The following is a 24,463-nucleotide window of genomic DNA, read 5'->3' on the forward strand; positions in this document are numbered from 1 at the left end:
TGGAGCCTAATATGATGGCTGAATAAGCCGGAAATATTGCACCAGCCATCCTTTCTCCCGTAGGTCCCCTGCTACCTTGTCTTTCCATCTCAGTTTCGGTGTTTCTCTTCCCCTTGATCCTTCGATTTCTATGTCTTCAACGCTTCTCCCCATGTAATAGTCCCCTCTTTGCTGCATATGTCCGTACCACCTTAGACTAATTTCTTGAATCTTCTTCCCTATGTGCTCAACTTTCACTGTTCCCCTGATGCACTCTATCCTTTCGTATCACCCCATTCATCCACCATAACATTCTCATTTCTGCTACTTCCATCTTTTTCTCTTGGACCTTTGTAATGGGCCAAGTTTCTTCGCTATACAGTACCGCAGGCCTCAACACAGACTTGTAAAGCTTTCCTTTCATTCTGCATCTAACCTTCTTATCATACAGTATTCCGCTCAGTTTCCTCAATTTCATTAATCCAGTATCTATCCTGTGCTGTATTTCGGCCTCCACTCCTCCATCATTTTGCATGTAACAGCCTAGGTATTTCAATTTCTTGACCCGCATCAGTTGTTCGCCTTGCAGGTTAATATATAGATCTTTGGCGTCCTTTGTACACATATACTCTGTTTTCACCCTGCTAATTCCCATTCCCCTTTCCTCTAGAGCTTTTCTCCACTGTTCAAGCTGTTTTGAAGTACCTACTGAGTGGGTTCACCGATTACAACATCATCGGCAAACATCATACTCCAAGGTGCCCCTTTTTCACATCTTTGACTAGTTTATCCATGACAAGATGAAAGAATATTGTCGTCCATATACTAAGACATACATGAAATACGCTTCATATGAAGGGTATAAATTTCTTAGGCTGCTGTTACAAGTAAACGTTCTTCAATTGCACAGTTCCACGATGAATGAACTAATGTAACAAGAAACGCAAGATTGTTAAATTTGTCTACGCTGATCCAGAACGGCTTCACTTCCTGAAAGTGTATCAGAAGGCTTGGTTAAAATGACACTGAACCTGCATTTAGATGGTGCACTGTTCGATTACAGTTCGATGATCTAGGTTTGGTGTCCCTTGGTTTCCGTTAAACACTGCAGGTGGATAAGAATTGCCGACCGCGGTGGTCGAGCGGTTCTAGGCGCTTCAGTCTGGAACCGCGCGACCGCTACGGTCGCAGGCTCGAATCCTACCCCGGGCATGTATGGGTGTGATGTCCTTAGGTTAGTTAGGTTTAAGTAGTTCTAAGTTCTAGGGGAGTGATGACCTCAGATGTTAAGTCCCATAGTTCTCAGAGCCATTTTTTTTTTTTTTTTTTTTTTGAATGAGGGAAGATCTCTGATGTAGGCCTACTCTCACTGGAACTCTTTTGTTGCGCCTGCACTGCTCCTGAATAGCGTCATTGCACCTTCATACATGTCTTCTACCACCCTGACAACTCCTATCTTCTCATACACTCATTCACACCTCCGAGCTCTGTCTCTGTAGCATGTATGTCTACCACTAACTTACACGGAACCCCTTAAATGAGAGGCCGCAAAAGCCAATGATGTTTACGGAAATCGACGCCCCACAAAATACTTACCATGCAGCCACAATATTGGCTGCTAAAGGCAACAGGGGGCAAGCATCGATGTGTCCAATGATGGACACAGCATGAGGCTACGGAACTCAGTTGGCTCGATTAGTCGACGAGTAACTCACAACACTGTTACAGCGCTAGTGATGTTGATACAAAGCAGAGCATTGACAACGATAAACAAAGTAAACATTGCATTATATCTACAGTAACCGTTGCTGATGTTGACATTTCGTCATAAAGGAACCTAAGAAATTTCGCAGGGTAAAAAAGTAGAGGCAGATGAAATATTAGCCGTTCTTCGAGATGCGTCAGTGGAATGTGTGGTATCGTATAAGCTCGACGGTGCGGACAATGCACTTGAGGAATATAATGATGACGATATGTGCTTTACAAGTGAAAGTGATATCGAAAGAGGTGTCGATGCATGTAGTTCACATCCTTGTCGGACAGGGAGCCAACACTCCCGTCTCCAGCAAAATGTAGTAAATGACAATTACTGTCCAAGGTGCGATAGATTAAACCTAATTACGTACAAGGAAGGTCATCCCAAGAACAGTAAAAAAAAGCGTTGTGAACAGATTTAGAATAAGCATACAGCAATAGCAGAAATATTACCGCGTAGTGAATACGAAAAACTACGGATATTCAAGGAAGGACAAGGTGCACTTGTTACAAAAACTTGTTTTTGCACCTTCCAAGGATCCTCTATACAATTTACAAGCGAGTGACGAACTACGTTATGGACACCAAACTGCACGTGACTTCGATTGTACTGATTTCAAGGGAAGCAGTGGATGGTTGCATAACGTCAAACAACGCTCCAGAATTGTAAGACGTATGGAAATGAAATTTCAAACAAAGCGTCAACTACATGATGCATAACAAACTGTGGAATCGGCCCGAAAATTTGTAAATGAGATAAACATCCCACCGTTCAGTATGAAATGTGTCTTCAACTCCGACCAATGGGGATTTGGAGAAGAAATCAGAACTACAATGAAAGTAATATCAATGTCAACTAACAGTAATGCTTTCACACATTCGTATACAATTATGCCGACTGTTAATCTGGATGGCAAATTGGCTGGAGGCTTATCTGTTGTGAGGTGTTAGAGGTGCTCTTCACCCCTACGATTCTTTCTCAAGTGACTGACCTTGCAGGGGCAGTACATAATATTTTTGCGTCACAGCAAGAAAGAACGGGAAAATGGGCGTCAGAGAACTGCAACTATGGTATGAGCGCTGCTTTTGGCCAATACCTGGTCAAAATAAGTTGGTTTTACTAGATTCCTGGTCTACCTATAAAAACCATACTCCCATAGAGCAACGTGACACTCCGAAAAGTGTGTGACATTGCATTTCATGCCACCAGGAACCACTGGAAAATTCAGCCTCTGGGTAACAGCTTTTTTCGTGCCTATAAAACATATTACCGCACTATCTGCTCCTTCGCCTTAAAGAATAGTTTCGCGATATGGTCGACGGCTACCTATTTCACATTTTGTTGTTCGCCATCACATTCCATCAGTTCTCACCACCAGGTTACACCAACAAGATCTTCTGTGCATTCTTTAAGAGTGGATACTTAGCTACAATGAGTTTAGCTTCGATCTTGATGGTGTGAACCTTAGTGATCAATGTAGCCCTCTACTTTTCATTCAGTGTTCATGGTCCAAGTTAATGGTTTGTTTTGAACATTTCTAGAATGCCAACGACGTGCACTTTAATCTACACCTAGACCTACTAAGTGTTTAGCAGAGGGTTCATCGAACCACCTTCACGATAATTCTCTGTTATTCTACTCTTCAACAGCGCGGGGAAAAAATGAAAACCGATATCCTTCAGTGCCAGCTCTGATTTCCCTTATTTTATTATGACGATCGTCTCTGCTTATGTACGTCGGAGCCAACAAAATATTTTCGCATTCTGAGGAAAAAGTTGATGATTCAAATTTCGTGAGAAGATGCCGCCTCAACAAGAAACGCCTTTAAAGTGAAGATTAACTGTCTTGGCCGCAAGAAACCTTTATTTTTGTGGCTATCGGTTTCGGTCAGTTTCTTTTTACAGTCTTCAGACCTTACAGCTGGCCGTTTGACGTTCGTGGGGTCGTAACAGTTGCTTCGTTCACGGTCACCACCTATCATCATGGCATAGGGTCTGCAGATGGTCGAAATCTGACCGGAAAGGGTAACCACAAAAATAAATGTTTCTCGCGGTCAAGACAGTTTATGCGTGTTTTAAGTAGTAAAGAAACCGCTGTCCCCCACGAGAAACGTTCTGAAAAATTGCAGAAACGCCTTTGTTCTAATGATGTCCACGATTTCTTCATAATGCAAAAATTGCTGCCCCTCTTCGAACTTTCTCGATGTACCCTGTTAATCCCGTATGGCAAGGATCCCACGGCGTGCAGCAGTATTCCGAAAGAGGACGACCAAACATAGTGTAGGTAGTCTCTTCAGTAGATCTGTTGCACGTTATGTCTTCTACCAATGAAACGCAGTATTCAGTTCGTCTTTCTCACATTTTTTATGTGTTCGTTCCCGTTTAAGTTGTTCGTAATTGCAATTCCTAGGTAATTAGTTGAATTTACGGCCTTCAAATCTGATTGATTTATCGTGTAACCGAAATTTAACGGATTCTTTCTTTCTCTCGCGCGAATGACCTCACACTTTCCATCTTCAGTGTCTATTGCCAACTTTCGCACCTTACAGATATTTCATTTAAATTGTTTTTCATTTGGTTCTTATCTTCTGATGACTTTCCTAGGCGATAAACGACAGCATCGACTGCCAACAATCAAAGACGACTGCTCAGATTGTCTCCTAAATCGTTTATATAGTTTAGGACCAACATAGGGTATATAACGCTTCTCTGGGGAACGCCAGAAATCACTTCTGTTTTACTCTATGAATTCCCGTCAGTTACTATGAACTGTATCCTCTTGTAAGGTACGATGTCAAAACACTTCTGGAAATCTAGAAATATGGAGTCAGTTTGAAATCTCTTATCGATATCACTGGACACTTCGTGTGAATAAAGAGCTAGCTAGTTGTGATTCACAAGATGTTTTTTAAATGGCAGTTGACTATGTGTCAATAGACAGATCTCTTCGAGATTATTGATAATCTTCGAACACAATACATGTTCCAAAATCCTGTTGCATAACGACGCAAATTTTATAGGCCTGTAATTTAGTGGATTACTGCTGTTGCCTTTCTTGAAGATGGGTGTGACCTACGCAACTTTCCATTCCTTGGGAACTGGTCTTTCGTCGAGCAAGCGGATGTATGTAAGAATAGAGCTATTGGATTAGCATATTCTGAAAGGAACCTGATTGGTATACAATCTTGACCGGAAGACTTGCTTTTATTAAGTGACTTAAGTTGCTTCAGCTTCACTACTCCGAGGATATCTATCCATAAGCTACTCATGTTGGCAGCCGTTCTTGATTCCAATGCTGGAATATTTACTTCATCTTCTTAGGTGAAAGGATTTAGGAAGGCTTGCTCAGTAACATTACTTTAACAGCTCTGTCATCGACAATGTTTCTATTGCTACGTTGCAGAGGAGGCATTGATTTTGTCTTGTTGCTAGCATACTTCACATAGGACCAGAATCTCTTTGAATTTTCTGCCAGGTTTCGAGTCAGTTTCGTTGTAGAAACTATTTTAAGCATCTGGCATTGAAGTCCGCGCTAAATTCCGAGCTTCTGTAAAAGATCGCCAATCTTGGAGACTTTGCGTCCGTTTGAATTTGGCATGTTTTTTCGTTGCTTCTGCAGCAGTGTTCTGACTCGTTTTGTGTGCCAAGGAGAATCAGCTCAGACGTTTTTTAATTTATATGGTATAAATCTCTCAATTGCTGCTGATATTATTTCTCTAAATTCAAACCGCGTCTGGTTTACACTCACGTTGTTTATCTAGAAGGATTGGGGATTGTCTCTCAGGAAGGAGTCATGTGAACTTTTATCTCATTTTTTGGATAGATATATTTTTCGTTTATTTTTGGACAGACCTGTGTTCTCCAATCACTGTATCCGTTTTGATGCTTTTTGCTAGCTGAGGATTTTTTGTTGCTAAGAGATCAGAGAATGCGTTTAGCACAATTTCGGATGATGTTTTATGCGCATCTCCGGATTTAAATACGTATTTGCATAAACATATCGACGGCAAAATGTAGTCACCACCAGCTATAATTTTTGACTCGGGTACGTGTTTGAAATTGGACTCAAATTTCCTTTGAAAAGTTTGAGCAGTTGTACCATCTGAATTGGGAGGTCGGTAAAAGGATACAATTATTATTTCATTCCGGTTGCCAAGAATGACCTCTACCTATACTTACTCACAGAAAATATCGATTTCGCTACGACACAAACTGCTTCCAACAGCATCAAACACGCTACCGCCGACTGTGTTCAGCCTATCCTTTCTGAACACCGTTAGATCCCTCGCAAAAATTTCAGCTGAACTTAACTCCGAATTTAGCCAGTTTTCAGTGCCTATAGCGATTTGACAATAAGTGGTTTTGTGGTGTCACCGCCAGACACCGCACTTGCTAGGTGGTAGCTTAAATCGGCCGCGGTCCATTAGTACATGTCGGACCCGCGTGTCGCCACTGTGTGATCGTAGACCTAGCGCCACCACACGGCAGGTCTCGAGAGACGTACGAGAACTCGCCCCAGTTGTACGACGACGTTGCTAGCGACTATACGGACGAAGCCTTTGCTCTCATTTGCCGAGAGACAGTTAGAATAGCCTTCAGCTAAGTCCATGTCTACTACCTAGCAAGGCGCCATTAGCCTTAGATAGCTTGTATCTAAAGAGTCGCACTTGTATCGCGACAATATCCAGATGTCTCATCAAGAACGATGTATACAAAGGATGGATTAAAAGATAAGTACCAAAGGAGCTACGTACTTTTCTTTATCACATTCATTAAGTCTCCTGTTTCAGACCTCACTCCATCCTTCGTGAGTTAGCGCGTGCATCTTGGCCGCCTCTTTCAATTAGTGTACGTAGTGTTGGCAAGTCTGCCGACACAACAGGTTTTTATTATCCCTTCGAGCTTTGGTACTTTCCTTTCAAACTGTTATACCGAAGGTTCTTAGATGTACGTTCTTCCTGTGTTGGACATGCACCCATTGTGGCTGAAGCTCTTTCTGTGTTTCGCCGGGTACTTCTAATCTAAAAAAAAACGCCGACTCCACGCCACACAGCCCCCGCTACCCTGTGGCCACCTCCTGCGTGTTATGGACTCCTCGCCTATTTAGAGAAACCAAAACCTCGCCACCCTATGGTGAAAGTTGAGGAATTTGCAGGCTACACGTTCTAGGAACCGTCGAAGAACCGTGAAGAACACGCAGACCCTCCACTCTGCTCTGTATTAGAGATCCACAATCGGGCCTGGTGACTATCTCAAATGTTGAGCTCTGCTTTCATCTCGCAAACCTTTACCACTTCTGTTAGCCGCTAGAAACCAGACACTCTCTGCCTATTTAAATCAATACACATCATTGGTGCCGACGTGAGTCACATCCTGGAATTGGTTCTACCGTGTGCTTCTTCATGGCATCCAGAAGGATCTGTTACACGTCTGGAATGACTCCATCCGACATGCACAGGTATTCCACGTTGGCTTTCTTCCCCTCCTTGGTAGTCAAGTCCCTAAGGAGCCCTATAAAGTGATTAACATTGGAAGTCCCAGCTACCAGTAATCCCACCCACTGTGACTGCTGGTACCTTGCAGGCTGAGAGGTTTCCTCTGAAACAAGACAAGCGACTGGCTGAGGGTCATAGTCAGCCACAGACAGCACCTGGAACCTGTTCGTCAGGCTAACTGGGGAGGCCTTACGTTCGGGTCACCGGGAAACCTTTTACAGCCGGCTACGCACTGAGGCGACCTGCCATTCGACCACGGGTGATGGGTCAACCTTAATTCGAGCAGTAACTGAGATGTGAAGTGTAATACATACATCCTGTAGAAGGCTTAAGTAATGAGATGTAGCAGAAATGAGAACAGCGAGAAAACATCGGGACTGGTGGTTACGAAGTAGAAGAAGTTAAGAAATTCTACTACCTAGGCAGTAAAATAGCCAATGACGGGCGGAGCAAGGAAGACATTGAAATCAGAATAACACTGGCGAAAAGGGTATTGTTGGCCAAGAGAAGTCTACTAGTGTCGGACATAGGTCTTAATTTGAGGAATAAATTTGTGAGAATGTACGTTTGGAGCACAGCATTGTAGGGTAGTGAAATGTGGACTGTGGGTAAAGCAGAACAGAAGAGAATCGACTGATTTGAGATGTGGTGCAACAGACGGATGTTGAAAATTAGGTGGACATATGGGGTAGGGAATGAGGAGGTTCTGCGCAGAATCGGAGAGGAAAGAAATATGCGGAAAACAGTGACAAGCAGAAGGGACAGGATGGTAGGTCACCTGTTAAGACATCAGGGAATGACTTCCACGATACTAGAATGAGCTGTAGCGGGCAAAACTTGTAGAGGAAGACGGAGGTTGGAATACTAATTGAGGACGTAGGTTGCAATAAGTGCTACTCTGAGATGAAGAGGTTGGCGCAGGAGAGAAATTCATGGTAGGCAGCATCAAACCAGTCAGAAGACTTGTAAGTAGGCTGTTTAGGTTTTTTTTGGTAACGCCACCTCTGTATGAAAATCACTGGCTGTGCTGTGTGCAGTCTGTGGCTGCTTTGCATTGTTGTAATACTCGCCATTGTAGTGTTAGGCAGCTGGCTGTGAACAGCGCGTAGCGTTGCGCAGTTGGAGGTGAGCCGCCAGCAGTGGTGGATGTGGGGAGAGAGATGGCGGAGTTTTGAAATTTGTCATGAACTGCTATATATATATATATATATATATATATATATATATATATATATATATATATATATATGATATTAAGGTAAATACATTGTTTGTTCTCTATTAATATCTTTCATTTGCTAACTATCCCTATCAGTAGTTAGTGCCTTCCATAGTTTGAATCTTTTATTTAGCTGGCAGTAGTGGCGCTTGCTGTATTGCAGTAGTGCGAGAAACGAAGATTATTGTGAGGTAAGTGATTTACTGATTTGTGAAAGGTATAGTTTAATGTTAGTCAGGGCCATTCTTTCGTAGGGATTTTTTGAAAGTCAGATTGCGTTGCGCTAGAAAAAATATTGTGTGTCAGGTTAAGCACAGTCCTGTAAAATTGTTTAAAAGGGGACGCTTCAGACTGATGGCTCAAAAAAAAAAAAAAAAAAAAAAAAGGAGGCTGGTCTCTGACCAGACGGACACCTATTTTCTGTCACCCTCCTGATGCACATAGTCAGTCATTTGCAGCTAATATTTTTCCTGTCATAACTGTTAACACAATACTTCAAATGAAACTTACTAAAGATTGAATTTGTGACCTCGTACTCAAGGGTCTTCTTGTTAGAAACGTTTCAGGACCAGGACTAACATAAATTCTTGTGTCCTCCGATAGCAGTATAGCAGCACACTTTCTTAAGAGGTCAAGAAGATTCAGTAGAAGTATAATGTTTTCAGGTGTTTTGAAATGTCTCCGATACTTAGTCGCCCAAGGTAATCCAAGCTTGCAGGAAATTTTACTCTCAGAAGCAACGCCAGTAGTGCATGCGCTGTTGTCACACACGCGCTTTCTCCTTCACTCACAGGTGTGCTCTACTTCGAAGGCGAGACCCTGACGCTGACGGGCGTGCAGCGGAGCGACATGGGGGTCTACCTGTGCATAGCCTCCAACGGAATCCCGCCGTCCGTCAGCAAGAGGTTTCCCGTCACCGTGCTCTGTAAGTACCAGACGTCCTGCTAGAAAGCAGCGCGTCGCTCATAAGAAAATAACCATTTTGTGCTTTATTTACAGACTAGTGCCTCGTTTCGGGTTTCGTGTTGCCCCGACTGGCCATTCAAATTGATACACCACGAAGATGACGTGCTACAGACGCGAAATTTAACCAACAGGAAGAAGATGCTGTGATATGCAAATGATTAGCTTTTCAGAGCATTCACACGAGGTTGGCGCCGGTGGCGACACCTACAACGTGCTGACAGGTGAAACGTTGTTGTGATGCCTCGTGTAAGGAGGAGAAATGCGTACCATCACGTTTCCGACTTTGATAAAGGTCGGATTGTAGCCTATCGCGATTGCTGTTTATCGTATCGCGACATAGGTGCTCGTGTTGGTCGAGATCCAATGACTGTTAGCAGAATATGGAATCGGTGGGTTCAGGAAGGTAATACGGAACGCCGTGCTGGATCCCAACGGCCTCGTATCACTAGCAGTCGAGATGACAGGCATCTTATCCGCATGGTTGTAACGGATCGTGCAGCCACGTCTCGGTCCCTGAGTCAACAGATGGTGACGTCTGCAAGACAACAACCATCTGCACGAACAGGTTGACGACGTTTGCAGCAGCATGGACTATCAGCTCGGAGACCACGGCTGCGGTTGCCCTTGACGCTGCATGACAGACAGGAGCGCCTGCGATGGTGTACTCAACGACGAACCTGGGTGCACGAATGGCAAAACGTCATTTTTTTGATGAATCCAGGTTCTGTTTACAGCATCATGATGATCGAATCCGTATTCGGTGACATCGCGGTGAACGCACCTTGGAAGTGTGTATTTGTCATCGCCATACTGGCATATCGCCTGGCGTCATGGTATGGGGTGCCATTGGTTACACGTCTCGGTCACCTCTTGTTCGCACTGACGGCAGTCTGAACAGTGGACGTTACATTTCAGATGTGTTACAACCCGTGGCTCTACTCTTCATTCGAGCCCTGCGTAACCTTGCATTTCAGCAGGATAATGCCCGACCGCATGTTGCAGGTCCTGTACAGGCCTTTCTGGATACAGAAAATGTTCGACTGCCGCCCTAGTCAGCACATTCTCCAGATCTCTCACCAATTGAAAACGTCTGGTCAATGGCGGCCCAGCAACTGGCTCGTCACAATACGCCAGTCACTGCCCTTGGTGGACTGTGGTATCGTGTTGAAGCTGCATGGACACCTGTACCTGTACACGCAATCCAAGGTCTGTTTGACTCAATGACCAGGCGTATCAAGGCCGTTGTTGCGGCACAGGTGGTTGTTCTGGGTACTGATTTCTCAGTATCTATGCAGCCAACCGCGTGAAAATGTAATCACATGTCAGTTCTAGTATAATATATTTATTCAATGAATACCCGTTTATCATCTGCATTTCTTCCTGTTGTAGCAATTTTAATGACCAGTAGTGTATGCAATGCTCCCAATGCATTTTTATTAACACACTTACCAAAAAGGGAAGAAGAAACTTTCTACAATCATATACAGAGTGTTCAAAATGATTCAGCTTATTTCGCAAGACTATAACGGTTCGCATGTGACAGCATGCGCTACCGGCTTGTTCCAAAACGCTGCACATTGAAACGGGATTTTTCCATGGTCATACCTCGAGTGCTGTTGATGACAGAAATATAAGTTCAAGTGTTTTGCATAGCTCCGGTGTTAGGAACTATTTCTACACCCAACAGAAGAATCATCTTACACCAAGTATTAAGGGACAAAGTTTGAATATCACACACCTCCTCCAGCTTAGGCAAATGGAACAGATCCACTGGTTGTTTTTGCGTTATATGTTGAACCGTGAATTTACTTTCAAAATGTTTTCTTAAAGAATTTTCTTCATTTACTAGCGATTCATCTAGAACATTACAGATTTAAGCGTGGAAGTGGATACCAGGGAGTAACTGATGAAAATGAAATTGCCTTTAACAAATGGGAATTTAATTGATAAAAGGCTTTTCAAAAACAGGTTTAAAATGTATAAGCAGAAAAGCACCTTCGAAATATCAAGTTACAATTTTATTTAGAGGCAGAAAGAACAATATTGACAGTATGAGCCTTCGGGCTGAGAAGCTTGCCTGCTCCCTTTCAACACGGCCGTAGTCACGACCGCTCACAACAACCGCTGAAAGACTACACTGGTGCAAATCTGCAACACACCACATTACTTTAAACTAAAAAAACTTGACAACTCACTCAAACACATTAACTATGAATCCCGTAAGAGGGCTGGAAATGGTACAAACACTCACACTAAGAAATTATTTGCCACCCAAAGTGCAATTTGTTTTTAGAGGACTCTTACGGTGGAAGCGTGGCAACCCATGAAATTCAGACTTACATAAAATATACAACATGCTCTACATTACACATATACCGCCTCGCAAGATGATAGGAATTCGGCCTTTACACCTTAATTCTATAAATACGTTAACACCGAATCCGACTAACATGACAGAGGCAGCTATTAACGTATGAAACATTGACAGTGGGATTACCGAACAACGCGAACCGCAGAATGCTCTAACCCTCCCCAACTCCACAAGGGAAAAACGGGCCACCCAATTCACAAATAACCACCTTCCCGCGGGTGGGCAAACAGAGAAGAATGGTGCGACGACCCCAAAGCAAAGCGGCTGATGACCTCACCAAGAAAACAAGTAGAATTTAACAAGTAAATGAAACAACATATCTCCAGTCACTTAACTTCTAATAAACTGTGATTTCTGGCGAAGACCTGGGGCAGCACCCCCAACGCTCTCCCGAACCGTCCGCTGCCAGCCGCTTCAACGGATGCAGCAAGGCGCGCCGATCTCCCGTCTCACGGCGTCGCAGCTCGCCCCGGCCAGCCCGATGTCGTGGTTTCGCTCCTGTTGCTCTCGTGTGAACCGCGAAGCCACTGCCCCTTTCTATACGGCGCAGCCCACTGGACTCACGTGGCGATCTCACATGCGCCGACGCTCAAGACGGACCAGTCATCTTGTGTCTCAGTGCGCGACTTACCAACCGACCGATCCAATCACCAATGACCGTTGCCCGAGCAACTCGAGCAGACTGGCGGCCTAACGCGCAGGCTCAGATGCAGGAACTCAGCCCCGAGCGGGCTACCACTAGCTGAGTTCTGTTACTGGCAAGACTCTCACTTTCTGGCTTAAAGTTTTATCCAAACGACATAGTCGCAATCCGATGACAGACAAACTGCCGCACAAATGCGAACGAGAGACAGACCAGCAACTGGTGACGAGAGACTGACCTAGCCTCACTTCGACTGACCCCCTGCCGAGCTGATAACGCCCCTTAGATGCACGTGAGCAGGCAACGTTTCCGCTTTGCCACCAGAGGGAGACACCAAAACTGCGATTGCCACAGCGGCGCCAGCGCCAGAAACGGAGAGCGACTCCTTCACACAACGCGCTGCGGCGCGCTCTTCAAAACAGCAATTTTTTTTACCACGGCTCATATGTGATCTAAGGTGTGCGTTAATGGGATTAAGTAGGCACTATTTAGTTCGCAGGTGGTTCCCAAGAAAATACGAAAAAAGCGTTTCCCACCATCTCTTCACCGACAGCATATTGCTCAAATTTTAACGTTATTTTCTCTAGGCATTTATCTAGAAGTGCCGTTTTTCTCGTTTTCAAAAATCTTTATCTGTTAACGAGAAACACCCGCAAAACATGGTTTTCTGTATACCAAAACGAAACTGCGGACTTCAAGACGGATACCCACAGAAAATGGCTGCGCTGTTTACAAGGACGCTATCTCTAACAATCTGGAAAATTTTCTTGTTATCTTTATTCGTGTCCGAGATACGGAAGTTCAAAGTTACCCTAATTGTACACTTAAAATGCGAGGTGAAGTGAAATCGTAGTTTACAAAATAGCATAGCACGGAGAAATATGCAGTAAAGTGTGTCTGTTATCACCAGAAGAGTTACGGGAACCCCATTTTGTAGCGCTCGAAGCATATGCAACAGTTTCGTACACGGTCTAATGCGAAAACTTAGTTTTGATTTATTTCAGTTTCAAACAAGTAAACTGTCAACATTTTCTTGATTCATTAAGTTGTTTTCATATGGAAATTTTTGAAGATGCCGAGGATGGTAAAGTGAGGCCGGTGGTACCAGAGTTTACAAGCACAGTCTTTTAAACGGGAGCATATTCGCCTTTCTTTGTGCTCCGATGCGAGCAGTTTTCTGCTAGTCTTGTACATAGCTGATGATAGAAATCTGGGGCGAATTTTAACTCAGCCACAGCCTCATAAAGATTTTATTTTGAAATCAGATATTGAACCTGACGACGCTATATCTTGTAGATGCACCTTGACGTTCGTTGTAAAATTAGGTTTAGGATAAAACTTTTTATCTACTTCAGTCTTCCACGGGATGCACGATAACAGCTAGACGATTAAGTACAGAGAACTTGTCTTACACCGTTCTTAATACGAGAACTTCGTTCTTGGTCGTCCACTCTTATTATTCCCTCTTGATTGTTGTACATATTGTATATGACCCGTCTCTCCCTATAGCTTACCCATATTTTTTTCAGAATCTCGAACAGCTTGCACCATTTTATATTGTCGAACGCTTTTTCCTGGTCGACAAATCCTATGACAGTGTCTTGATTTTTCTTTAGCCATGCTTCCATTATTAGCCGTATCGTCAGAATTGCCTCTCTCGTCCCTTTACTTTTCCTAAAGCCAAACTGATCGTCACCTAGCGCATTCTCAATTTTCTTTTCCATTCTTCTGTATATTATTGCTGTAAGCAGCTTCGATGCATGAGCTGTTAAGCTGATCGTGCGATAATTCTCGCACTTGTCAGCTCTTGCCGTCTTCGTAATTGTGTGGATGATGCTTTTCCGAAAGTCAGATGGTATGTCGCCAGACTCATATATTCTACACACCAACGTGAATAGTCGTTTTGTTGCCACTTCCTCCAATGATTTTAGAAATTCTGATGGAATGTTATCTATCCCTTCTGCCTTATTTGACCGTAAGTCCTCAAAAGCTCTTTTAAATTCCGATTCTAATACTGGATCCGCTATCTCTTCTAAATCGACTCCTGTTTCTTCTTCTATCACATCAGACAAATCTTCACCCTCAATAGAGGCTTTCAATGTATTCTTTCCACCTATCTGCTCTCTCCTCTGCATTTAACAGTGGAAATCCCGTTGCACTCTTAATGTTACCACCGTTGCTTTTAATGTCACCAAAGGTTGTTTTGACTTTCCTGTATGCTGAGTCTGTCCTTCCGACAATCATATCTTTTTCCATGTCTTCACATTTTTCCTGCAGCCATTTCGTCTTAGCTTCCCTGCACTTCCTATTTATTTCATTCCTCTGCGACTTGTATTTCTGTATTCCTGATTTTCCCGGAACATGTTTGTACTTCCTCGTTTCATCAATCAACTGAAGTATTTCTTCTGTTACCCATGGTTTCTTCGCAGCTTCCTTCTTTGTACCTATGTTTTCCTTCCCAACTTCTGTGATGGCCTTTATTAGAGATGTCCATTCCTCTTCAACTGTACTGCCTACTGCGCTATTCCTTATTGCTGTATCTATAGCGTTAGAGAACTTCAAACGTATCTCGTCATTCCTTAGCACTTCCGTATCCCACTTCTTTGCGTATTGATTCTTCCTGACTAACGTCTTGAACTCGTGCCATTCTTTTGCGAACGTGTCTGGAGTTAAACTGCTTTCAGTGCTCTTATTACACGGCGTCGCCCTTCACACAAAATTACTGGAAGGTGGCAAACGCAGGTAAAGAGTATCGCAACCTTTGATGCAAACGGAGTAATCGTACATCAGTACGACCCTCACGGCCGCTCCCTAATGCAGGCTGCTCTTGCAAGCAGTTGCATCTAAATGGCACACGTTCACCCTTCCGCTGCTGATTGAGCACATCTACGTCACAGTGCCGGTCGTACAGGGCACAACATAGCGCTGAGCACGTGACCGACTGTTGCGCTATCATACCAGCGTATTCTGTACTTGTTCTCTCCAATAGTATTTTAAAATAGTGTTTACTTTGAATATTTTTTATGTTTTGGGTTTTTAAAATTAGATAACATTACAAAGAAACGTATTTCCGAATGTCCTTCTTTGTGTGTGACATGCATTAGGGATGTGCGGTTATAGCTGAAACAAGGGGTTTTCGCTTATATCTGTGGTTTTTTTTCCAGTGGCAGTTTAAACTGAGTGTTAAAACCGGTGAAAATAAGTGGTTTCTGAAACAACTCACTTTCAGCTTTTCATTCTGTTGTTTCCTATAGTAAAACTAGAAATCTAACAAAGAAAATTTTGACTCCCTCAGTTTCAAGATACGCAAAGAAAATTTTGACTCCCTCAGTTTCAAGATATGCAGACTCACAATATTGTATTGAACAGAAAATAAAAGAAAACTTAGTCCGTCCACCGTTAGCTGCTTTTTTCTAAAAGTGATAAGTGGTTGTATACCACAAAAAATTTCCAATACTCAATAATTGATTCTAATGTTTTGAAACACTGTTCAGATATGTTATAGTAGAGGATCATATCACTATTTGGGTATTGCGAATAGTCAGTGAAAAACGGCGAAGACTGGTAGAATAATATTTTTCACCTCAAATTGTCCGTTTTCAAGGGTTACAAGCAGATATAGGCATATTATGTAGATACAGGTAAAACATTAGCTGCTTCCTCTGTTTAGTGTGAACTATGATTTATCTGTGAAGTTTTAAGTTTTCTCCTTAGATGATATCGCCATCTGTGGTGGCTCCTCCCGTTCTTAGTGTTGTTAAGTAAATGGAGCATTATGCTTCACTGATACCGCCTTTCGTAAAAATACTTCATGATTAGGGATGGTGGCATTCTGTAAAACTAATGTACGACGACAAGATGAAGAAATTACGATATAGGCCAGGTAGGGACGAGTCTCGCGCACTGCACATATATGCGTACCGTCCAATAGGCCACAACCAAGGTAACAAGTTACTGTTTCGGCAATGCTGCACCACTTCTTATGTCACGTGCTTTTTGCTCGTTTCTGTCGACATTTCTGTTAAAACAGCACTGAAGGATTTTCCAGTTTCCTATTGTAAAGCGATGTTTCAAAGCAATTGAGGTTTTACAAATAAATATTACTCGTTTTCTAAAAAAGATTCATTTGAAAATCAAGAATTTCAGCACTACTGCTGTGGCACACTAATGTTTCAGTTTTAACTGGAGTATTAGCAAAGTATAACAGACATCTGTTACGACCCAGACTGGACAAATAGTGATATAGACCGGCTATTCAGATTTAACATACTGGTATTGGTTTTAATTGGTCGGTTTTTACCATCCCTAACATACCCTATCACAACAAAGTATTACACACTCTCCCTTATCACACTGTTTAAAGCAGCACAGCTATTCCGTTTGTGTTTTTTGCTCTTTTACACACGATGGATATCCTTAGTGATTCGTTCAAAGATTCAAAGATCCTTTCAGTAAATGTGTTTATAGAAGTCACAACGAATTTTACTCTGATAGGTGATCTCCTGATGCTTTCTGTGGTGTCACCGCCAGACACCACACTTGCTAGGTGGTAGCTTTAAATCGGCCGCGGTCCATTAGTACATGTCGGACCCGCGTGTCGCCACTGTCAGTGATCGCAGACCGAGCGCCACCACACGGCAGGTCTAGAGAGACTTAGTAGCACTCGCCCCAGTTGTACAGCCGACGTTGCTAGGAAAGGTTCACTGAGAATTACGCTCTCATTAGCCGAGACGATAGTTAGCATAGCCTTCAGCTTAGTCAATTGCTACGACCTAGCATGGCGCCATTTATCCTTTGCTATGTATCTAATGAAGCATGTACAGTAACAAGACCAATGTTCACCAATTACGGATTAAAGTTAAGTATTCCAGAAGCTACGTACTTTTCTTTATAGCATTCATTAAGTATCCTGTTTCAGACCTCATGGCATCCTGCGTGAGCTTATAGCGTGCATTTCGGCTTCCTCAAACAACACGGTGTTGGCACTTCTGTCGACAAATCACTTTCCTTTCTTGATGGTATGTCTCGGAAATCTCACGAGTCAGACAGATGATATTCGGCGATTGAAGTTTATCTTTTGGGTGTGAGGTGGCCGTGCGGTTCTAGGCGCTACAGTCTGGAACCGAGCGACCGCTACGGTCGCAGGTTCGAATCCTGCCTCGGGCATGGATGTCCCTAGGTTAGTTAGGTTTAATTAGTTCTAAGTTATAGGCGACTGATGACCTCAGAAGTTAAGTCGCATAGTGCTCAGAGCCATTTGAACCATTTTATTTGGGTGTGAGCTTCGTAAGTAACAATTCCGTAAGTAATTCAGGAGGGACGGCATCAACACCGATTCTCAATCAGCTTATGGACAGGCGTTTTTGGCGATAGAGTAATACGGCCAGACGAGCTACCACGAAGGTTATCTGGACTTCAAATGGTTCAAATGGCTCTGAGCACTATGGGACTCAACTTCTGAGGTCATTAGTCCCCTAGAACTTACAACTAGTTAAACCTAACTAACCTAAGGACATCACACACATCCATGCCCGAGGCAGGATTCGAACCTGCGACCGTAGCAGTCGCGCAGTTCCGGACTGAGCGCCTAGAACCGCTAGACCACAGCGGCCGGCGGACTTCCTGATTAATATATCGCCTACCTTGCTGGAGACTGTTTCATTGCAGCAACGAATATAACTCACGCATCACGGCGCAACAGCACACTTTCGTCACAATGTGAGTGAACATCTGACAGACGTTTCAGGACCGCTGCATTGGTCGTGGTGGGAGGGCGGGGGAAGAGTGCGGCACATCTTGGTATGCTTGTTCCCCAGACCTCGACCCCTAGACTTTTGTTTACAGGGAGACTTAAAGGAATTGTTGTACACCATGCCACGCCAATCAACTATATGCGAACACTACAGGGTCGCTTCTTCAATGCGTGTCAGCAGGTACAACAACAGACGGGTATACTTCAAAGGATGCGTCATTCCTCAAGCCGGAGGGAATTGTCAAGAATGGACGCCACGTTGATCACCTCCTCTAAACACATGTTAATCGCAGAAAACGTGAATTTCCGGATCCATCTTTACTGGACTTATTTCAGAAAATATGCGTTTCCGAATCCATTTTTGCTGGATTTAGTTTGCGTGTATCGATGAGTACCACCGCCTCTCTAGGTATTCAGCACACTGTTTGAACATACTGTACTTAGGCGCACACGTCTGACGAGTAAAATAATGAGATTCTTGTACAACTTCTGTGATTTACGAACACATTCCGTCGGGCTGAGCAGCATGTCATATTTCTCCACTGCACCTATAGATTCAAATCTAACACACAGAGTGGTTTAAAGTTTTCGGTATTTGTTTGTTGGTCCGTTTCTGCAGCTGATTCCTTTTCACCTGTATCGTATATCATCAATATACATACACCTCTTTTTTCATGCCACTTCAAAGCGATCACAATGTCTGTTAAACTAAATTCCATCTCTTCTTTTAGTAGTTTCGCTCCAAGTTTGTGTACTTTTTCTGTTATTGCGAATTGTTGCTACTGCATTTGTAGTTCTATCACGCAACGAGTGAAAAGAAATGGGTTTGTGTACCATTTGTCCACATATAGCGTGTTCTCCCTGCCCAAATAAGGTTCCAGAAGTGTTGTCACAATATTGCCAGTAATTCACAAATATTCCTTATTGATTACTACGTCACACTTAGCACCAATATAAACCAATATGTCCAGTATAACTCCTGTTTCATAATTACTGAGAACAAATATTTTACACCAAAGCGTCCTTTGAATAGTAAGAGACTGTAATCAGTTCTAACTTTTTGTAATGGAGTGAGTGCTGTTTGCATCTTCTCTGTCACTTATGAATCAACTGTGAACTCATACAACCTGTCATCTTAAACAGGAACATTGTTGTTTCAGAAATGCAGCCTTCAGAAGTAACAAATAATAAATATCTGTCACGAGACATTATTTCACTGGAAATAGGAGTTTTGAAAGAAGAGTTATTTGACCAACATTCAAACTATATCAGTTTTTAGTCTTGCTATAAACAGAGATATTATCTGGGAACAATACATCTCTTATAGATTTATTTCTCCAAGCCTTCAAATGACTTTTCTATTTGGCAGTAGTACTCTGAACAGTGTCATAAGTGTCGTAACTATTAGTCTCCTTTACAAATAATTAAGATTAATTACTCCGCGAACAATGACTGAAGAACTGGTAACGCACTAGGGTTTCCCCAAAAGTCTACGAGTCACGTCTGACTGTGCAATATCACAATGATGAACCCTAGCATGTAGCTCCATCCTGTGCCACCAATTTTTTTCTCGAAGTTCCTACTCTTTATGTCACTCTTGGCAAGATTCCGTTCTTTTTCGGGGGCGCGTCATCTTTGTTATTGCTATCAGTCGTACTTGGAAGATATGCGACCAGAAAAACGGTTTACCGGCCACTGAAATATCGAAGGCGAGGATCAACAGGCATGGCTTCCTCAGAATGAGACAAAGTAAGAGAAAGCTCACTCTCACTACCACTTTCCGTGAGGACGCATTCTACTCCCTAATCACACAGCACGCGTTTACACATTTTCAAATATCGTGAAACAACACAAGGCAGGCTACTAGCCGATAAACTGCTCATTATGCCATTTACGTCAAACTGAGAAACCGCTATCAATCGTACAAACCGCTTCTTGTGCTACAAGTGACGTCGTTTTACCTCGTCGCTAGTACTTACTAAGAGAATCTCTAAACGTGTGCAGTCGACGTTAGAATTCCTGGCACATTTATGTTCTGTCGCCTGTATACTCTGTTAGCAATCGACACACAATGGCTGTGCATGCACATAGAGGGTGTACCGGAACTATTCGTTCAAATTAATACAGGAGGTAGAACACAAAAACAAATACATTTAGCTAGGGCAACTGTGGTCCTTGACAGCAGTTTCTGATGCTAGGCCCGCATCTCGTGGTCGTGCGGTAGCGTTCTCGCTTCCCACGCCCGGGTTCCCGGGTTCGATTCCCGGCGGGGTCAGGGATTTTCTCTGCCTCGTGATGGCTGGGTGTTGTGTGATGTCCTTAGGTTAGTTAGGTTTAAGTAGTTCTAAGTTCTAGGGGACTGATGACCATAGATGTTAAGTCCCATAGTGCTCAGAGCCATTTGAACCATCTGATGCTAGGGACGATTTACACAAAAGATATTTTAGCATGCTAATTACAGCAGCGCAGTTCATAGACACCGGTCAATTGCGTGATCATTGACCTGTATGCACCCAGCACAGCTTCGGACCAGAGACCGACGTGTCCGTTCGAAATTCCTGGCATATCGGCCATGGTACCAGCAGCCACAGCAGTTCTATCGACGAGGTCTTCTTCTGTTTCCACATCTGTTTCATACACCAGCTGCTTCATACGCCTCCAGAGGAAGAAATCCATACACATAATGTTAGACGACCTGCGTGGCTAGGCCACAGGGCCACAAGGGCCGACCAATCGACTCCCGAAGGTGACTCTCAGATGATTCCTCACAGCTACGCTCGAATGGGCTGCCGCCGTACCATGTTTCCAGCAGTTCTGGAAATACATGTTCCACGATGATCCGATATCTCCGTTCGTTGAGGTGGATTGGAATAATACACTCCTGGAAATTGAAATAAGAACACAGTGAATTCATTGTCCCAGGAAGGGGAAACTTTGTTGACACATTCCTGGGGTCAGATACATCACATGATCACACTGACAGAACCACAGGCACATAGACACAGGCAACAGAGCATGCACAATGTCGGCACTAGTACAGTGTATATCCACCTTTCGCAGCAATGCAGGCTGCTATTCTCCCATGGAGACGATCGTAGAGATGCTGGATGTAGTCCTGTGGAACGGCTTCCCATGCCATTTCCACCTGGCGCCTCAGTTGGACCAGCGTTCGTGCTGGACGTGCAGACCGCGTGAGACGACGCTTCATCCAGTCCCAAACATGCTCAATGGGCGACAGATCCGGAGATCTTGCTGGCCAGGGTAGTTGACTTACACCTTCTAGAGCACGTTGGGTGGCACGGGATACATGCGGACGTGCATTGTCCTGTTGGAACAGCAAGTTCCCTTGCCGGTCTAGGAATGGTAGAACGATGGGTTCGATGACGGTTTGGATGTACCGTGCACTATTCAGTGTCCCCTCGACGATCACCAGTGGTGTACGGCCAGTGTAGGTGATCGCTCCCCACACCATGATACCGGGTGTTGGCCCTGTGTGCCTCGGTCGTATGCAGTCCTGATTGTGGCGCTCACTTGCACGGCGCCAAACACGCATACGACCATCATTGGCACCAAGGCAGAAGCGACTCTCATCGCTGAAGACGACACGTCTCCATTCGTCCCTCCATTCACGCCTGTCGCGACACCACTGGAGGCGGGCTGCACGATGTTGGGGCGTGAGCGGAAGACGGCCTAACGGTGTGCGGGACCGTAACCCAGCTTCATGGAGACGGTTGCGAATGGTCCTCGCCGATACCCCAGGAGCAACAGTGTCCCTAATTTGCTGGGAAGTGGCGGTGCGGTCCCCTACGGCACTGCGTAGGATCCTACGGTCTTGGCGTGCATCCGTGCGTCGCTGCGGTCCGGTCCCAGGTCGCCGGGCACGTGCACCTTCCGCCGACCACTGGCGACAACATCGATGTACTGTGGAGACCTCACGCCCCACGTGTTGAGCAATTCGGCGGTACGTCCACCCGGCCTCCCGCATGCCCACTATACGCCCTCGCTCAAAGTCCGTCAACTGCACATACGGTTCACGTCCACGCTGTCGCGGCATGCTACCAGTGTTAAAGACTGCGATGGAGCTCCGTATGCCACGGCAAAGTGGCTGACACTGCCGGCGGCGGTGCACAAATGCTGCGCAGCTAGCGCCATTCGACGGCCAACACCGCGGTTCCTGGTGTGTCCGCTGTGCCGTGCGTGTGATCATTGCTTGTACAGCCCTCTCGCAGTGTCCGGAGCAAGTATGGTGGGTCTGACACACCGGTGTCAATGTGTTCTTTTTTCCATTTCCAGGAGTGTATATTCGTCCAGTAAAGGTGTTACCGAGAATGCCTGTCCACACATCAGCAACGAACCGCTCATGTGCCGAAACATGCGAATTGTGGATATTGAAATGTCCTCACGAGTAAACAAAGTCTCGTCAGTGTACAGGACCTCGGTCGGAAATACGGGGTGCGAGTAAGCCTGTTGTGAAAACTATTGTGCGAACGGCACACGTTTGGGGATATCTTTAGATGATAATGCTGCCACGCGTTGAGGATGGAAAAGATGTTGGTGCTGATTACGTAACACATTCCAGGTAAGGCTATGTCTGAGCCAAGGATGTGTGCAATACGTCGTGTACTGCCAGATGCAGTGTCTTCAACATATCGCAGAAACTCGTCTTCCATTTCTGGAGTTGGCACTGTTCGATTCCGACCTGTAGCATGCATACTTGAGAGAAACTGCCTGTTTCACGTGGCAGGCGATGCAGACGTCCCAATGTTTTGTGTTGTCGAACGCGTTGGCTGGGAAAGCGCTGTCAACACCTTCACTAAGGAACGTCCGTTTCAATTCACAGACCAGTATATCAGACGCCCTCCAGCCATTTCATCACACGTAAACCGCTCCACGTTCACTACCCTTGTAACAAGCCAGTAGTAACTGCGACTCAATGGGTGTGTTTATGAGGATGTCAACGTTGTTGTTACAAGGGGCTGCTGCTTGAGAATGAATCGGTGTGATTCTAAGCAGACCTCAAAAGCCAGTGATCCGTGCACAGAGCAGTTGTGAATGTCAGTACAAATTCCCAGTTGACGATACCGACACAACAATTACGTCAGTACAAGCAAAAAAAATGTTCCCTACCACTACAAGATAACTTCGGAGATCATCCGTTTCTTATCTGAATACACCGAAGAGCCAAATAAACTGGTATAGGCATGCGTATTCAAATACAGAGATTTGTAAACAGGCAGAATACGACTTTGCGGTCGGTAACGCCTATATGAGACAACAAGTGTCTGGCGCAGTTGTTTGATCGGTCACTGCTGCTACAATGCCAGGTTATCAATGGCTCAAATTGCTCTGAGCACTATGGGAATTAACACCTGCGGTCATCAGTCCCCTAGAACTTAGAACTACTTAAACCTAACTAACCTAAGGACATCACACACATCCATGCCAGAGGCAGGATTCGAACCTGCGACCGTAGTAGTCCCGCGGTTCCAGACTGAAGTGCCTAGAACCGCTCGGCTACTCCGGCTGGCCAAGGTTATCAAGATTTCAGCGAATGGTGTTATAGTCGGCGCGCGAGCAATGCGACACGGCATTTCCCAAGTAGCGACGAATTGGGGATTTCCCCATACAACAATTTCTCGAATGTACCGTGAATATCAGGAATACGGTAAAACATCAGATCCCCGACATCGCTGTGGGCGGGAAATGATCCTGCAAGAACAGGACCAACGATGACTGAAGAGAATCGGTCAGCGTGACAGAAGTACAACTCTATCGCAAATTTCTGGAGATTTCAACAGTGAGCCATCAACAAGTGAGAGTGTGCGAACCATTTAACGAAACATCACCGATATGGGCTTTCTGAGCCGTAGGCCCAATCGTGTACCCTTGATGACTGCACGACACAAAGTTTTGGGCCTCGCCCTTGCCCGTCAACATCGACATTGGATTTCTGATGACTAGAAACATGTTGCTTCATCGAAGGAGTCTCGTTTCAAATTGTATCGAGCGGATGGATGTGTACGGTTATGGAGACAACCTCATGAATCCGTGGACACTGCATGTCAGCAGGGCACTGTTCAAGCTGGTGGAGGCTCTATAATGGTATAGTCGTGTGTAGTGGGACTGATATCGTACCCCCGACACGTCTGAATACGACTCTGACAGGTGGAATGTCTGATCGCCGCACCCATTGATGTCCATTGTGCATAGCGACGCACTTTGTCGATTTCAGGGGGACAGTGCGACACGCCACACAACCTGAATTGCTATAGGAACACTCTTT

The 24,463-nt window shown here is 44.5% G+C and overlaps 1 protein-coding gene across 1 annotated transcript in view; it reads left to right on the plus strand.

Annotated features, from left to right (window-relative positions):
- LOC126260749 (lachesin-like) overlaps positions 1-24,463 on the plus strand; it is a 163,814-nt gene that overhangs the window by 37,797 nt on the left and 101,554 nt on the right. The window contains exon 4 of the mRNA XM_049958087.1: positions 9,242-9,373. Within this exon, the coding sequence (XP_049814044.1) occupies positions 9,242-9,373 (132 nt within the window). The remainder of the gene's footprint in view (positions 1-9,241; positions 9,374-24,463) is intronic.

Source organism: Schistocerca nitens, chromosome 5 (assembly GCF_023898315.1).
Source record: "Schistocerca nitens isolate TAMUIC-IGC-003100 chromosome 5, iqSchNite1.1, whole genome shotgun sequence".
NCBI classification, from domain to species: Eukaryota; Metazoa; Arthropoda; class Insecta; order Orthoptera; family Acrididae; genus Schistocerca; species Schistocerca nitens.